The sequence below is a fragment of the Streptopelia decaocto genome (genome assembly GCF_964273445.1).
Source record: "Streptopelia decaocto genome assembly, chromosome: 2".
NCBI classification, from domain to species: Eukaryota; Metazoa; Chordata; class Aves; order Columbiformes; family Columbidae; genus Streptopelia; species Streptopelia decaocto.
This window is the reverse complement of record NC_138655.1, coordinates 67,650,345-67,669,228: the sequence shown is the minus strand read 5'-3', so window position 1 is coordinate 67,669,228 and position 18,884 is coordinate 67,650,345. Positions and strand designations below refer to the sequence as shown.

The window sequence follows — 18,884 nt, the reverse complement described above, 5'->3', positions numbered from 1 at the left end:
ACTGACCTCAATTTCCACAGAATTGTGAAACTGACACAAAGTAAGCCACAGAATTTCTAACCTAAAAAGGGAAAAACAAAAGGATGAAGGAAAAAATGTATTTGTAATAAAACAGTAGTACATTATGCTCCAGAGTCTTCAAGTAACATTCCTACTTGCAGGCATAATCATATTCAGATAAAATCTTAACAGGAAAGGTCTTTGAGAGTACGTCTATAAGTTACATTCTGTAAGGTGGGCCAAAAGCAATTTACACTGAAGCTGCATCTTAAGATACCCAAAAGCAGGAAGACATACAGTAATACGATCTACAGCTACTAATACATACAATAAGATATGATGCATTCATAGTGTGTAAAGAAAAATAAGTCTGTTTCAGGAAAAAGGTATATTCAGTGTAGTGTTGGCAAGGTTAATTATAACCACTAAGATTTTCTCATTACTTTGGCTTGGAATTGAAGTTCATTATACTTCAGAAGTCTGTTAATGAAATGCAGTACATGTGCTTTAGTAGCCTAAGACACAAGATACTGGAATCAACTTGACCTTAGCAAGCAGGAAGATTCAAATCCAGGAAAGGATTTAGTAAACCTAAATTAGGGAGCAGCATTAGTAGGCACATTTTATTCAGTATCTAGTTAGTTACAGCAGTCATTGTAAGGGGAGGGCTGGTTAAAATCCTCTTAGGTAGATAAAGTGCAGATCCTAGAAGCAACATCCTACTCTTCCCGCGTCGTACTGCTGTAGTACCTGCTTCCTTTAGACACCATAATGGATTCATCTACCTCCAATGTGATGATTTAATTGAAAGCTGAACCTTCAAAAGTAATCAAGTCTCCAAATCTAGACATGTCCTTAATTAGACCTAGTTCCCAGTCCATTTGAAGGTGCAAAATTAATTGACAGAATTCTAAATTACCTGAGTCTCAGCTAATCCCAACGGTTTCTTTGCTAGTACTAAAATATAGGATCTAAGGTGGGACATTCAAAACAACAGCTCCCAAGGAAGAGGTTAATGGCAAGCCATTAACCATAGGATCCCACTTTCCATTACTTAGGGTTCAAAATTTCTCACTAATCTAAAAATTTTAGAAATTCTACTCCAATCCCCATACAAAAATAATGCTAAAAAATTTAACAAGCAAAACCTGCTTCACTTAGTATGTTACACTACATGAATTTGCCAAGGAACCTCTAGAATAACAGATTGTTTAAAAAAATAGAAGTTAGGCAAGATAATAGAAATAGTATCTCCAAACTCCCTGAGTGGGTTGACGGTTTCCATGGGACTAGACCAACTTCAAACAATAGCCATACAGCTTTCATACAGAAACAGAGCAAATTGATTTGCAGGCAATAAAAAATGTAGAGCAGAAACAACTTGTTTTACTTCAGGTACTTAGCTAAAATATATATATATACATATATATAAAATTTGAAATAAAAACCTAAAATCCATTCTGCAAACCACTGAAATAATAGCAGAATTACATGGATTCCTCTAACTAAATATTGTCATAATTGGGGAATAACAGATAAAAGACACAAATCCATCCCAAAGAATAATCTGATAACCAGCAAATACTACTTGACAACATATGCCTGTAAGTTATGTAAATGGAAACTAATGAAGGAAAGCAATCATGATACAAGCAATAAAACATAAAACTTACGCTCCTGGCCCTTGCCATGTCCATGTGATTGTATCCTAAGAAAAGAAGCATGGCAGTTGCAATTAGTTACTGTACTTCAAAGTCTTGTTACATTATAGAACGTATAACTGATGACATGTGACTAAAACGTTTTCATGGAAACTTCAGTGCCCTCTTCGTGTAAGTTCTTAGCCCCAAGATGAATCAGCATATCTTTCACATAGCTAAGAAATACCCAGTAACCCAGCTCTTAAACACCTAATATCTATATTCATAAAATATTTAAAGATTGAGGGATTCTTCAAATGCTGTTAGCCTTGGAAAATAGAGTTATTTACTAAAGCTGATGCTCCTTGATATGCACAGTCCACATGTATTTTCTTAACTCACCCTGCTTGACAGCGTGTCACTCAAGTGTTCACTTTACTTGGACCTCCCAGCAATAGAAATGAACCCTCTAACTCTTCTGAAGAGTTTGGGACCTTTGGAGATGACCAAAAGGAAGTCTGTTCAACTGACACGAAGCAGCAGAACAAGTAAGACCTTATGTCTTACCTCAAACAGTATTTTTCCAGTTGCCTTTACTCACAGACAGCATACATCCACATGCCTGATCCAAGTATCAACAGGTATGTTATACCCTGTTTCCCTGAAAGTAAGACCTACCCTGAAAATAAGCCCTAGCACGATTTTTCAGGATTTTTGAGGATGCAAAAACTGCAAAATAAGTCCTAGTTACAGTTCATGAAAAAGTCAATTTGAATAGTGTCCAGGCAGCTATACATGTAAAAAGTAGTAAGTTTTGGAGCAAAAAATTAATATAAGACCCTGACTCCTTTTCAGGGAAGACATCTAAACCCACCAATTTACTCTTGAGCAAAACCAGCAGTACTTTCAGATGATCAAGATAAATAGTGTGTAAAACTGAGGACAAATAGTAGTGAAATAAGTGAACAAGATGCAAATAAGCAAAAAGGGAACAGAAACCTGGAAAGGAATATATAATAGGTAACAAGAAGGAATATGATGGTAAAGGTCATCACATTTTAACTGTAAGACTACGACACAGCATAGGAAAAAGACTGCAATACTCAGAGACGAGATCTAAGCATTATGAATCCAAAAACCTGAAAATTAGTTCCAAGCTACCATTCTGATCAACTGGGAAAAATGTACAAGTCACTAACAGAAAGACAAGAGGACTCAGTAAATTCAGGTTTCTAAAAGACCAGATCAGAAAGGTATTTCTATCAACCTACTGAAAATGTTCCAGTTAAGTACTATGCTCCCATCCAAAACCATTTATAGAGGCTTTGTGATCACATGTTCCATGATCTTGAAAAAAATCAGGTCAAACTCATTCTAATTACCATTTAGAGCAAAAGGCTGTCACAAGTAAAAGTGAAAGAAAGGAACACACTCATAAAAGGTGAAAAATGTGACTAATACAATAGATCAACAGCTTGGAAGAAGGTCAATATATCATGAAGGACTACTATAAATTTAAATCTTAACTTCCAACAGTTATTTTAAATAAAACAAAATATGATAAAGAACAATTCTATCTCTAAAATTCAGCATATGTGCACAAAAATAGAATTTTCTATGTAGTGAGCTTGTAGAACTTTAATATCTATAGTTTTACTGTTAAACTATTTCTGGCAAGTTTGATGTCTCTGATAATACTGCAAGCAAACATGTTATGGGGTTTGTTTTTTTCCACAAGGAACTTCCATTTACAAACCCTGACCATTGCAATGTAGACAGCTGATAGTTTCTCTAATCAGATACTACATCTGCCATACAGAACAAGAACATACAGCACTATACATGTCTAACTCAGCTCTTTCAATTGCAACAGTGCAGAAGGAGACAAGAAAAACAGAGAGCTCTATAAAGGTACCTTGCCTGGGCAATGGATCAGTGAACAGCAAATAGGTATTTTCAGAAACCAGCCATTGTGCTGGCTAGCTGGCACAAAAAAAAACTCAAATAAACCACATATCTCTCAACAATCCTGTGAGAAATTCCGAATGTGAATGTCACAGCAAACATGCATATTTTTGCTCTTGCAGAACACCTGGATGTAGCAGTGATGATGGCTATAAGTGTCACATAGTGAAAAACAACATTCTGTTTCTTGTAGGAAACTCTTGCCAGCAATACTAATATTTTTATGATAAGAACAGCAAGCAGAAGACAGGAAGTGGTATTTTCCACATCTAGTTTAGATACCTTTTATATTTATAATGGCTATCAGCATTCACTTTGATAGGATTCTGAATATACTTTGAAACTCTTGTATCTAGGTAATGAAGCCTTTGAATTGTGTGGAAGTACATCTCCCATATAATAAGAAGAGCCTGCACAAGAAGATATTGAGAATCATGTCAAGCTTCAAACAGCAGATTGGCTGTGTTTTCACATGCTCAGTCAACCCTGATACACCAAACCTGCACAAGAGACACTGCTGAACCTCTTATCAAATAGCACAGTTACCCATGGAAGACACTTGGACGTAATAATACATTTAAAATAGCTCTGTGGTATTTGAGCAGGTATATAGTGTTTCATAATTAACAGCACTCTGATAGAAAACTCGAATGAAGGAAAAGCTGTATATGCAAAGAAAATGAGTGTAAAAATGAATTGCAAAAAGGATTGCTGTAGAACCTATAGATGGACATGTTAGAGCATTTATTTTAATCAGAATATAGGTAATAGCTGTCAAGCATCCAATAGCAAAATACTACAAAACTAGATGAACAGAAGTAAACATTGAATTTCAGGTCTAAACGACATTTTAAGCCTTCCAATTTCTTTCTGCTCATGCATCAAGATGAGCAACATGCTAACATACTACTCTTAAAGAAACATTGATACAGGACCAGAGGCATCATCTACTGCAAACAATCACAAGCCTGAAGATGAAAGGTATCCAACAGAAAACCCTGACTAGAAAGCAAGCTCTTTGCGCAACCAGAACTAGATTTATTTGCTAGAAAATAACTGAATTTATATCATCACTGCTGCCACATGTTTTAGTCCACTGCAGAACAGCAGTACTTTACCTAGTTCTTGAATAGAGTACAAGGAAAGAAACACGTAAGAGTGCACGCACCCACTACATTTACCCCAGGCTCTGACCTCAAAAAGCCCCTCTCAGCCAGGTGGACTCAAGTCCAAGACTGTTCTCATCTGTACTGTGGAACTCAGAGCTCTGAAGGTAGATCAGAGCAGGTAGTTCAAGCTCAAAGCAATGGAGTGACTGTACACAGTGCATTTCTGGAATTCACTGCCTAAGCAAAGATCTTAATATGAAATTCCTTTCTAAACCTAAAATTATAGTATGCAGTGGTCAAATAATACAATAAATAGGAAGCCAGAGACAAAGTTTGTTTTTCATACATTACGACAGCATTTCCAGCAATGTTCTCTCTCTGTTGTTCTTACCTGCTACTTAACTCTTAACTGCATCCTAACCCCAAATAAACCTCACTTTCACATATCACATCACATTCCCCCTTCTCCTCATTCCAACTTTGCTGCAACTTTTCTGCAGCACCCAAGCTAATCTAAAAATCAAACCGAAATAGCAATTATCCCCACCATCCCTCCATTGATACTTAGGAGGTTAAATAACTCAGGCACCAAAAACTAAGTGTTTTACAGCAATCAGAAGTAGTAGGAAAAAGTTCTATACACATATTCACGCCAACTCTGATGGAGAGGTATATAAATATCTAAAGTTTATGACATTTTGCAATAATATAAAAAATCTGAAAAATTTCACTCAAATTTATATTAATTTACTTCAATGTAAAAAGCCCACAATTTCTTCTAATAGAGTATTAAGAAAATATTAGTTTACAAACATTGCATATTATGTACTACAGGCAATGTGGACATTTCAGTATGAAAATGGATTTTTGAAGATATTTGCAAATTAACATTTGATAGCTTTATATTATTATAAATAAGCTTAATATTAACCAAAAGTAACAAGGTATATTAAGTATGACGTAAGGCATGTGGATATTTGCAATTCAAGCCAGCAGTGCAATAAAAGTCCAAAAATATTTTTAGAAAAGAATCTTCCTGAAAATAAAACAATTATGTAATGAAAATTCCCAGGCAACCTGCTACACTGCACTTAATACCATGCAAGCATAACAGGCTGCTATACTTGTCACAGCATCAAAGACAATTTTTGAGTTTGTTACTGCAAAACAGTTGACTGTCACCACACCTTGTCTCAGTCAAGAGCAAATGGTGTACTATGTATATTAGCTTTGTTTAGGTTCTTTTATTTTTCTCAATCGAGCATATGTTTTATATAAACCCATAAAATTACAGAAAGAACAATGGATGGAAACGTATAAAACATAAGCACTCAGGTACTAAGAGGAAATGAAATATTTCCTTAGATCAAAGGGTTGTCAATGGGCTCGTCAAAGAGAGATGACATGAGATCTTCTGATGTGACATGCATCAGCAAAGAGGAAAGGCAGACCTTATTTTACTTCTGACAGTACTCCCACCCTCCCCTAAATAACTTCTATTTTAGAAGGGGACAGACTGGAACTGAAAACAGTCCCAGAGGGCTCAAAAAGAAACGTCAAGTATAAAAGCTAGCAAAGTTCACTAGGAAGCATCTTCTAATTAACCATGGAATGCAGACAGACAGGATTCTGGCTGAAGTAGGACAAGAAAGTATCTACATCAGGAAAACTGATTTACAACAAAACAAAAAAAAAAAGAACGAAAAATCAATCCCTTTTCTCTGCTTTTCCTTTTTGAAGTGGGTGAAGTCAGCCTTATTTTAAATTGTTTGCCCATATTTTTACAAACATTTTAAAAAATTGTTTAATTTAGATATTTTAAATAAACACTATAATTTGCATTTCACCTGAATCCAATTTATACTGAAGGACTACTCCAAATTACCTAGTGTCTAGCATTGCTTTGCCAAGTGCACGCTGAATGTAAAACACAGACAAGACCACAACTTATAAAGGTGCCAAGGTCCTCAACACGTTATTCTATTATCATTTAGCTAGTTGCATTAATTTGTGATTAACACCTCCACAGTCAGGAGGTGCAGAAGCATCTTCCAGCAATATATGACATTAAGAAAACCCTCCAGCACACCCTGCTGTAACAGGGAGCACGTGGGATCCTAGGCACAAATTGACATATGTATAGTACTTCTTGTAACAACCATTTGTATAATAATTCAACACTCATTCGTATAGTGCTTCTTGTAACAACCTGAATAACTTTCAGAGCACTGTTTTAAAGGAATAACCTAATAAAAGTAGAAACATTTAAACTGTCTCAGTTGAGACTATCTATATCACTAGAGCCTTAAGGAATACGTATGTGGCCAAACAGCATTTATTAACGCTTCCCAAATTTCTAAACCTAATTATCTAATAGAAAAGATTACAGAAGTGCCAATGAGGAAAATGCCCCATATTTCCAGCTGCACCGAAAGCTGAACTTACCAGTTTGTTTGGATAACGTAAAACAACCGGCTGTACAGGAACTCCAGGAATAAATGCTCCTAGAAGGCACATGCAACACATAATCACTTTATAGTACATTTTAGTACAGAAGAAATTTATTGCAGCAAATAAAAAAAATATACAATTAATGGGTTGATGTGCATAGGAATCAGTTTATAGTGAAAAAATAATAACCCAAAAGTAGCCTTCAAAATAATCTAAACAGCACATACTGGAGAATGACAATGTATACCTGCCTTTTCAGCAGATAAATAATTAAGAATGCTTGCTTCCATTCTCTAAATTATCCTCTACCACTTAGATAAATTGTCATGTACACAAGTCAATGTCCAGTACCAAATTCAGCTTGATAAATGATTAAAAAAATATGAGTATGTGCTAGATAATTAAATTAACATATTCCCTGTGGTCAGCAGTATCTTTTGGTGAAGAACCTAAGCTTTCTTATGCAAAAGAAGCTTTCTATTTTCAGCTGAGCAACATTGATTTATAGGAAATGTATCATACCTGAAATAACAGAATTAATATAACTTCTATCCTGTAGCTATGCAAAATCTAATAGTTAGAAATCATTTAACTGGAGCTATTGTACAGAAGTATTGCTTCATTCTACATGAGAATTACAATTCTGATAAATAAGAAGCACAAGATCTCTAAGTGCCATTTGCTAATCATTTCCTTGGTTTCTAGCAGAAAGACTGGGTGAGCATTACAACTATCTTGCTCAACATTTTTCTAACATGTTTTCTTATATAAACAATTAATAAAGACAGTTTCACTCAAAATATGTTATTTATAGCAATTTACTAAGTTCTGCCTAAAATTTTGATTAAAATTAAGAACGAACGATGAAAATATATGGTATTCTTTGCATTACATTTGCTTTCCAGAATAATTGCCCAGAAGTAATTGTTAATGAAGTATAAACATCTTTAAACTAAGGTTGTATGAATGGGATCCTACAGAAATTAGGTTCTTGGCCCAGTGGTACTTTCTATTCAGTCTCCAAGAATAACAGCTTAAGCAACTTTTTAAAGAATCTAAAGATGACAAAATCTGAGTGGTAAATGACACCACTGTCACTTAAACAACACTAGACTACCTTGCCCCATGACTAGTTTGTACAAACACAAAACTAAAAAACTAAAAAACTGTGCAATAAGAGCAAGGAGTGTAGGCCACATGAGTAGAACAGGAAAAAGCATCCTGAAAGCAGTTACTTGAACTGACACCTGGAGTAATTTGATGTAAGTGATGAATTTTGAGGCAAAGGATTTCTGGGAGGCTGGATGGATACAGAAGCAGGTTCCAGTAGGAAAAGTGAGACAGGCAAGAGGCAGACAACAGTATGTAGTAGACCAGAGGAGAGGAAGACAGAGTGGGGATTTGAGGCTGAAAGTACATGGTGCCTGGAATGTCTATGGCACAGAGAGAGGGCAGGAAACCAGGACTTCAATGAAGGATTCAGGTGGAGAGAGAGGAAAAAGGAGAGTAAAGAGTGAAAGAAGTGGATGTTCTCCTAACCACCACTCATTCATCTGAAAAGATAAGAGCTGAGAAGGAAGAAAAGCTTTTTGAATGCTTGCTCAGGAGACAATACTGAGATTCCTTCAACCAAATAAATCAGTGCAAGGAATCACAATGCTGACTCATTGCATGATACTTTAATAGCGATATGTAAGTTGTAAGCAACACAAAATAAGATACACAGTAAGACCAGAACATGATGAAGTAGGCAAAAACCTAGAAGAGTCAAAAAGCATGTTCACAACTGCCTCACTGCACCCTCCTCATTCACCATCTCCCTACCTACATCTTAAAGGCAAGTTTACATTGAACATTGGTGGTTCACTGCAGTGTTGTCATTTCTTCCTATTGTAACTGCAGTTTAAAGCTGCAACAATGTGCAGTGTTATACCCTCTAATCTCAAACTGCAAGAGTGATACTAACTGAAAAGAGCCTTGAATGTGAATGTTAAATAAAAAGTATTGTAAAAAATGACAGTCTCTGTAACAGTGCTATACTGGGAAGATTCCTGTGCCATCTTCACCAGAATGCAGCTCCACAGAAGAGCTGGAAAGAAATCAACCACATACAACACAGCAACAAATGCTGCAGCAGCCTGAAATAGATACACACTGTTGCCTCTTAAGCTTTATAGTGTATCTAAAGGCTGCATGACAGACTCAAAATACAGTTGGAGAGGGCAAGAAAAAAACCTAACCACAAACAAAAAAAAACAGTAAGAAACAAAAGTTCCCCAGCTCATCTGCATCTCAGAAGACACAAAAAAAATCTGAATTATCTAAAATGTTTTGCTTAACAGTGGAACTACAATCCTTCCATAGCATAAGAAAAATTCTGTTCTAATTCCACCCTGCTGCAAGATTTTTAACTTCTGCAACAGCAAGCAAATTACAATGCAAGTGGTATTTCAGAAAATGAAGATACAAGAACATTCAGTAAAGAAGAGAGAAATAAGCATCATACCTACCAGGCTTGAATGTAATTAGACAGGATCGGTTTGTGCAAGTGCCCTCTGGGAATATCATAATCTTGAAGTAAAAACAAAGTTGACTTTTAAGAAATATTTCAATGTTGATTTATTTATAAACACATCTTTTCAAAGCTAACATTAACTGATTACAGTAAACAAAGTTTTCATGGAAAACCAGTTCAGTTAGGATAAAAAAAAAAAAATAGTGCTCAATAAAGAAGTCAAGCAAAGTTCTGTCTTAATAGTAAACACTTTTTTCTTTTATGTGAATCTGCCTCTTTCTTGACCTCCAGTAATAATTCTACTTGACTGGAACATTGACAGTGACCAGAACACTTGTGAGTACAAGAGAATTTTCACAAAAGGTTTTGGTGCTTGTAAAAATATCATACTCTGTTTTGCACCAAAACAAAATTCCTGATCCCAAGCTACCTGCTTACAGGCTAAAGAAGACTGTGATTTTCTTTTTGCATTTATTACTTGACATGTGCACAGATGTCAGAAAGACAGAGGCTGAAAATATCTAACTAGAATTCTAACAAGGCAAAAAATGCTCAAGCTGACCTGAATTGAGAGCTAGAGGTGAGATTGTAAAAAAAAAAAAAAAAAAAAAAAAAAAAAAAAAAAAAAAAAAGTTGCAGGCAGCATAAAGACAAGAAGTGCTGAAATGTTGCTGAGTTAAAAAACAAGATATTTAAAGGAAATAAATACATATCATAAGGGGCCAAAGCAATGAACTAGAATTAACGTTATTAGTTCTACTGCCCACTCTTGTACTAGCTTGCTAGATATTCTGGAAATCACTCAGCTCTACAACTCAGTTTCTTCATCTGTAAGTAAGAATATTTACTTTTTAAAGTGCTTCAAAAGCTATTGATGAAAGTCATGATGTGAAAGTCATGATGTGATTGTTGATAATTGTTTATTGCATTTAATGTTTCTGTAGTCCAGCATATGAATGTAACCACTGCAGTAGTAACAATGCCATGAAAGACATACTGTATCTTAATCTCAAAAATTCACAAGAATGCTTCAGATTTTCAAAATTATCACATGCCGCTAGAAATTTGAGACCTTAGGTAGTTATCCTTCCTTCCCACTACTCTCTTCCAGGACACATTACAAATAGTCACATTTCAGGTGCAGAAAAAACCCTGAATCACTTATTTTAGCAATGTTGTCATTGTGCAGTCCAACAGAGGTGTACTCTGGATATTGAAGGATTTGAATTGCTTGGACTGTCTTGGCCAGTATTGCATCTCCAACAATGACAGAATGCCCATATCCTGAGAAGAGCAAGAACAAACAATACTGCTCCAGGCATTCTGCTGAGCACTTGGTTATTTTCTTCTTAGATGACTTTCTAAACCTGCTGTGGTCTGTCCATTTAGTATCACTTAATAGAGTTGTCTTCCCATATACTTACCCAGTCCCCCCTTGAAACACACTGCAATGAAAAGCTAGTGTTTTGTACAAATAAAATTAGGTTATATCTTCCAGAAAGAGGGGGGAGTGGGAAATCCCACCCTCCACAAGCCATGTAAAGTATCCAAAAAGGAAAAAAGCAATCTGCATATCCAAAGTTCGGAAATACCTAATACCATCTGTCACACAGTAGTGGTATACAGTACCTGTGGCCATTTACCATCAGACTGAGCACGTCTCTTTATCTCTTCAACAGTTTTCTTGCGAGAATCCTGGTCTGACCGAGATACAAATACTGGCCGGATGTATTTGATTAGAGCTGAAGAGGAAGGAAAACAAACAAAGCAGCCTTTATTTCCCCTTTGTTTATAAAAGATTCCCCCCACCTCTTATAGTCCTCTGGACAAAAATTTTGGTACAAGTACATAACTACTTCACTATATTACACTGCACACTGAAATACTCAGTTGAATTATTGCAGCTTTATTGAAATATTTTAATGAATTCCTGTGAGGAAAACCATTTTCACAATTTTGGTACTTTGTACTTGTTAAATTTTTAATAGACCAATACATGTACATCACAGATAATTTAAAACATGATCGCACATATTATGCATAGTTTTCTGTGACAAAGCAGCTGCGGGTGACTATAAGCCATTTCTTCCTACCACAAAAATCACAAAATCTACAGCAACCCCCACCTCAGCAAAGTGGCAGGAAACTCCCTATGCAAGTACTTCCAAAGACATCCTGTGGGTCAAACAGCCACTGTCTCTAAAGCTTTTCCCTTCTATGACAGTTCGGCTTGCTTCACTGAAGGTACACCATCAAAGATATTCCATACACTGACTATGTTATCTTTTCTGGGGAATCAGCACCCTCAAAAGAACAACAATGCTTATTTTCTGAGCTGACACCTGTTTGCCTGTTCCTCATACTAGATGAATTAGATATCAGGCCCACTCTTCCTGACTCAGTGGGAAAACTCTTATACAGAGCCAGACACAAAATGTGCATGAGCAAGAATCAGAAATCAATCCACAATGTTCTCTCTATGCACATGTGTCACAAGAAAACTGAGGCCCAAAATACTTACAAAATAACAAGTAGTATACATTACTCTTTTACAGTGTCAAAAAGCACAAAAGAAGCAGGTTGTCTTCAAACACCATTTTATTATTTTTGTATCTTGTAATCTTATTTGATGATTTGAGAGTCACTAAATCATTAGCTATTCAATATACCTAAAATAAAAGTATAAAATAAAATACGGTATGCTGAAAAAGAACAGCGACAACTGAAAGCTTGGTTTCCTATGGATTTGTCCTGCCTGTTGAATTATGATACAAAACAGGCTGGAAGGTAAGTGTATTTCTTTTCTCATGGTTTTGACACTATTGTCATGCACTTTGCAGAACTTAGTATCTTCCAAACCATCAGATTTCTTTTAAATACATGCGACGCCATCACATCAAACATTATCCTAATAGGCAGGGTGACCACATTAAGTCTTAGTTCTTAGAGATCAGACTAAAAAGCTGACAGAATTCTTGTTTTAACATTAAACAGCAACTTAAGATCCTGTAAGACACCAACTACCAGGCACTTAGTGGCTAAGTCCAACAATTTAAGTGAAATTGAAACTCTCAGTCATCAGTAAAAAGCTGAAAGTACACACCAAGGGAAGACTAGCTCTATACTTGCCTTTCCTCATACACTTTTCATAGCCACTTTTGAAAACAGAGCACAAGGCCACACAGACCTTTACTTTGACCATATATTTTGATGCTCAGTAAACAGAGAGGAATCTGAAAATTCAAAGGCTGTTTCAAGTTGATCTGTGCAAGACATAGCCAGGAGCAGGGGCAAAGGTCTGTAAAGTGAAGCGAAGAAACATACCAAATAGGTGGGCAAGATGAGACTGCGGTCAGAAGTCAAGTTGAAACACAGGGAAGCCTGGAGACAGTACTTTAAGGTATTATTAGATATGAGGCAAGGAATAGGCAGGACTAGAGCAAAGTCAGGGCAGGAACAATAAGCAGCATTCATTAAAATGCTTCAGACACTGGCATACTGAGCAACTAAAAGAAATGAGCAGAACCGTGCAATATGCTTAATTAACAGAACATAGTCTTAACCCTCTCTGCTCATCAGCTTAACTCTCTAAGACCAATTGTAACCAGGTAGTGCAGACCACAGCTCAAGTATTCGGAGATGCTGAAAGATGTGCTTGCCCACCTCCTCTCACTCAATTAAAACCATGCTTATATTATAAATTCCGGTGGGCAATGGCAGATGATCTCTCAAGTCAAAAAATTGACCTTGCCAGTATCATTATTCCAGCTTTTGCTCTAGCAGTGTCAGTCCTACTTAATGTAGTCATTTTCACCTCCAATTTCTGCTCATTACAAGTAGTACTGAAGACACGTGACACATGCTGTACTCCACCTTCTTAGGCAGGTGCCTGCAATTTAAACAGTTCTGCCAGTAATGCACCACAACCTTCTCTTTTCAGGGCAGCCAGAATGCCACAGATATGTCAACCAACAGAAAGCTGTTCTAGCACGAAACAGCCTTTTTTAAGACAGTCTGCAAAAATTCAGTATTGCTTTAATTAACTGCAGTCATGGCACTCTGTGAGACTTGTAAAGTTAGTGGTAGTGTTTTATGAGAGCAACAATTACACACAAAAACACATAATTTTTTGCCCCAAGCCTCAACCAATCACTAAAGCTAAACAGATATCTAGAACAACTTATCTGAGTTTGACTAAATGCTTGGCAGATGGAACACCTGGCAGAACAGGTAACAAGTATCCCTGGTACAGAGGCAGTGTGAATGGGAAAGTTCTCCCTGTTCCAAAGGGAAAGGCAGGAAACATGCAGTCTGTAGGACAAGGAGAGGTCAGGAGTGGGATGTAAATAAAGTGTTCTCTTTAGCTTTAACAGTAAATTCCATGGTATTTAGATTGGTCTTTCAAAGTGTGATCTATTTCCTTGAAAGACTTCTTGAAGGACAAAGACCCTTTTCATATCACAAAGACTGATGTTTGCTCTCACACCTGCGGTACCTGTATGAGGGCATGGCTCTATGTTTTAGCTTTCTGCTGCCAGTCTAAAAAGTATTTTATGAAGGCAGCTGTGTTGGTTTGCAAGTTTTCTATATACTATAGTTAGTAACTTTCATAAATGCTATAAACTAAGATGCTTAAAAAGAAAAGTGATGGTGGTTTATGCATTCCAGCAGCAGTTTAAATGAGAAGTAATTGTTACTGAATTTAGGGTGAAAAAAATAATCCAACAAGTCTAGGATTCCAACCCAAACAATAAAAGCTGTAATACACAGATGACAGTGCAACTATTTTAAGTCTCTCCAAGAGAGCTCCTGTGAGGACTGAAACATTGCAGGACCATCTGGGTGCCCACAGCCAGAAGGAAACATTGAATTTTTAAATGCAAGTTTTTTTTAAAGGAGAGGATGAAATGAATAAGTTTGGCAGTAACTTCAAGACGCTCCTCAGAATTGAAGAGCTTAGTTGCGTACTCAAGACAGGCTACCATGCCAACATAGCATAGGATGTCGGCATTCAAGCTGGTGACCTTAACATTGTTTAAGCTGTTGATTTACAGCATATAAAGAAATGAAATCTCTGACAATTTCAGCTTACAGCAGGTTTTTCCAAAAGGGACTACTTTGATGAATCTAACAGTATTTAAATGAGAGACCCTCACTGAAGAACTATGGGTCTACCACAGCTCTCTTCCTTGTGTGCTTTGGAAGGGTGGGGAGGGGAGGAAGCAATTGGGGTGGAGGACTTGAGGATTAGATTGCATAACAGACCTGATGAGTAAGTAATTTGGCATATTTTAAATTCCAAGATTAAAATATACCCAGCTATCACAGCATAAATATTTCCCACTGAATTGCTTATTTGTTGTTTTTTAGTCATGATGCTCAAGAAAGGCCTATAAAGCACTTTCAAAATATGAGCTTGAATGAAAAACAATCATCAGTTTACTAGATGTGGAACAAAACACTCACCATAGAACTGTTAGTTTTTATAGCACACGATAATTCTCTTCTGTATTCCACCAAGTACAAATGACCTCGTTCCCCTTTTTATAAAGTTAACATATTCCCCATTCACTTCAGAGATAGCAACTTTATTTCAGAGGGTGAGGTTATAGATGTTGAGAAGCTGCTTAAAGTTTAAGTTAGCTTACCACCTTATATTTAGTTTGTAAAAGTTCAGACCACAGATATTCAAATCACAACAGTTGTCCAACAAAATCCCCACCAAATCATATTTACTGACAAATCCCTTTTCCTTCGTATTTCTGCAGTAGCACTGACCACTTCAGCAGTGAAAAATAACTTACCCAGGTTGCTTTGTGAACCAAAAATAAGGCTGTGAACTATCCAGAATTTATGCAAAGAGCTTGTCCTGACTTGAAGTGGGGTCCAGTAGACAAAGCAGGAAAGTTCAAGGACCTGTGCTGATGAATGATCTAATCTAACTTCTTGAGCCAATCTAAGGTGCAACAGATTCATCAATATCATCTTCCCTGGGCTGCACACTTCACACTAAAGTGGTCCAGCAAACTTCTTATCTCCAACCTACCAAAACTCTGGAAAGTCATTGTGCAGAAGTACATGTTGCTCTTCCGCATCGTGGTGATGTTCTGGCATTCTCTACTTATCAGATATTTATTTTTTTTATGATCATTGAAATCTTGTTTATGTTTGGACAAGCAGTTCCTCCCCAGAGTTTGTTAACCTAGTGTGTGTGCCAAGTGGGTAATTTTCTTCACCACTGACCACTAACTGAGGAGGTCATAACTCTTCTGTCAGAGCAAAAGAACATGTTTTTAATTTGTTTTTTGTTTGTTTTCCTAAAAAGAGGGAAGTTGTCTTGAAGGAGTCACAAGACCTAAGTCTGCTTCTGAAATTGGACTCTGTGGTTCTGGAGAACTGCCTTAAAGTTAGAAAGCAATAAAACATTTATACACACAAACACACTTGTGGAATACTTCCAACCCCATAAAGCGGGCTTTTAATCTGGACTTAAAAGTAGACCAAAAGCATAATATTCCACGACTGGCAAACTAAGGGTACAATAATACAGGCAGCTGCTTTAAAAACCTAGTTAAATACTTTCAGAACCAATCTTCGTAACGAGTTAGCAAGCAGATCTTTTTGTGACTGCTAAAGCACCTGATCCCTCTGGTACCTAACATGCCATGTCCTGATAAACATTGTCATTACATCAAAAGGCCAACTTATGTATATCATATTTGAATATTTGGGATGAAGATCTGTTCTTCACCCAAAGTCCTCATCCTTAGAAATCTTTGAATTTCCTCTGATGCTTCACTTTTTACGGAGTTAACTCTGCTCACGGAGTTACATGAATATAATTTATTCAAAACTTCCCATAAGATTCTGAATGACCATTAACAAGACTCAACAGATAGCAAGGGCAGGATTACCACTGGTTGGGTCCATAACTTCACTGGAGATGGTTCAACAAGTTTGCAAGACTTATAAAACTGAAAAAAACAATTCTGACCTCTCTGGGATAAATTCTAGATTAACGTCTAGAGTGTTGACAATTCACTGCACAATCCAAGAAAAACATGACCACCTTTTTACAGCATAAGCCTAAGAAAAATACCAGTGGTCCAAAGACACAAAATACATTTTGTATGTGTGTATGTACAGAAGCGTAAATAATACTGGAATTAAAATACTAGATCAAAGGAGAACATAGTACCCTCTGCTTTGCAGAAAACCTCTTTCAAGCAGTAAAAGAAAAGTCCCAACCTCACTGGAAAGTTTTCACTAAATTTTTAGCCACATTAATCATTACAGTGGCTACTTATATCTCAGTTAGGGTCCATTTAATTTAATAACAAAAACTGCTGTAATTAATGTTGCTCATATAAAAGTACTCCTCTAAAAACAAAAAGGGGTTTTGAACTCTGAATCCCAGTTACGAGCTTTGCTGTGCCTTATTTCGGTGGCATTTTTCTGAACACTTCATCAGGGACTACATAGTTGTTGTGGCCACATGACATAAAGTGAATGCAGCTATAGAAGACAAAAATACTCATTTACTTGACTGCACTGTACATTCCAGTAATATTCCATCAAATCACTATACATAATTTTCTGAGGTTTCTGTTTTTCTGTAACTGCTTTTGCTCACACATGAACAAAATTGAGTGAATTTTTAAAATTAATTACAATCAGTATAGACTTTAAATTGAATCCTTTAAAATTTACCTTAAAATTAAAATAGGCATATAGGAAATAGTTTGAACTAATTGGTATGCACTATTTTTGCTACATTCAGTGTAACCACATCCTCCATATCCCTACAGATTCTCTTCAGGCTTTCCCCCTAGTCCCCACTCAATCTATTACATGGGATAGGTAAGCAGCTATTAAGCATTCTGTTAAATGCCATTTCAACACATTTCAGTAAAACAAGGCCCTGAGTTACCCCATCTAGTTTGGGTCCTCTGAACAGTTCAGCTGCAAGTAAAGGAGAGCTCCACACAGTATAATACTTTATTTTGTTTAGCTAGCAATTAATAAACAGACAATTGAGTCAGCTGAGAAAGAAGATAAATGTGCCCCTGCTTCTATGGCTGGACTGCTGCTAAAGCCCACATTGGCCTGGATACACCTAATACTGTATAAAAGTATCAACATACCATCTCACAACTTCATCTTCTTTCAGTATTGAACAAGATAGTTCAATTTCTTCTTGTTTTCACACTATGCTTGTTTGTATAAATTTGTTTTTAAAAACATATGCTTATACCCTTTTTGTTCAAAGCATCTATTCATTTCTATATAGATTTTTCACTACCACAAACTTTTACGAAACTCTATTATAGTCAGATAGTCAATGAAATGAAGATACAGCTACACTTCTAGCCTGAATTTTAACTGAGAGAGACCTTTATACCAAGAGATTCCCTACATGAAGCTTCCAGATGTAACCACTCAAGATTTGTGGCCATGTCTCAGTGTCTGGTTTTGAACATGTCCTTAGAACCACATTGTTTAATGAAATTTTAGGAGTATGTCAACACCAACAGCCTTATTCCACTTATTTGTGAAAGAATTCAAAGCTTTTGTTTAGACTTTAATTTAAAGAGTCCCTACCCAAGGCCAAAGTAAAATCTTTTGCCCTTTTTATACTACCCTTAAAATCTGCACAATGAGACATGGGAAGATTCTTTGAACTTTGCTGGTCCCTAAACACAACACAGTGTTTTTTTCCAAAATTCTTCCACATAGACTTTGGTTAGAAGCCTACAAGCCTAGAAGCTTACACATTTTTTTGGCACAACTGCACCAAAAATCACCTCTCTCAAGGCCTCTCTCAAGACTTCCTAAGAATCTACATTGATAATTCCAAAGACAGTATTCAGACACTACGGACTTGGGCTTCCGCATTTCTTCTGACTAAATCTGAGTGCACAACAATCTGCACTCACTCATCTCTCACACCCTGCCTGAAACAAAGTTATTTTATTGATGCATGAAGGATTAGCAGCACTCCCTCAAGGCAGGGTACTGTTCAGAGCAGACAACGTTCCAAAAACACATTTCTGAGATGGCACCCCAGCTCACACCAAGAAGGTTTTGGTGGACATTCTCGATAGTCTCACCCTTTGCTTCTGCAGCCCATTCTAACTTGCTAACTTGCTTTTCTATCTGTTGGGTCTTAAAATGGTGAAATTTCACCACGATTTAACTGTAAGC

General features: G+C 36.5%; 1 protein-coding gene across 1 annotated transcript in view; it reads right to left on the bottom strand.

Moving 5' to 3' along the window:
- Nucleotides 1-18,884, bottom strand: part of LPCAT1 (lysophosphatidylcholine acyltransferase 1) — a 66,495-nt gene that overhangs the window by 38,572 nt on the left and 9,039 nt on the right. The window contains exons 4-8 of the mRNA XM_082046624.1: nucleotides 11,310-11,422; nucleotides 9,676-9,736; nucleotides 7,160-7,218; nucleotides 1,674-1,708; nucleotides 7-61 (exon numbers count right to left, since the gene is read on the bottom strand). Of these exons, the coding sequence (XP_081902750.1) occupies nucleotides 7-61; nucleotides 1,674-1,708; nucleotides 7,160-7,218; nucleotides 9,676-9,736; nucleotides 11,310-11,422 (323 nt within the window). The remainder of the gene's footprint in view (nucleotides 1-6; nucleotides 62-1,673; nucleotides 1,709-7,159; nucleotides 7,219-9,675; nucleotides 9,737-11,309; nucleotides 11,423-18,884) is intronic.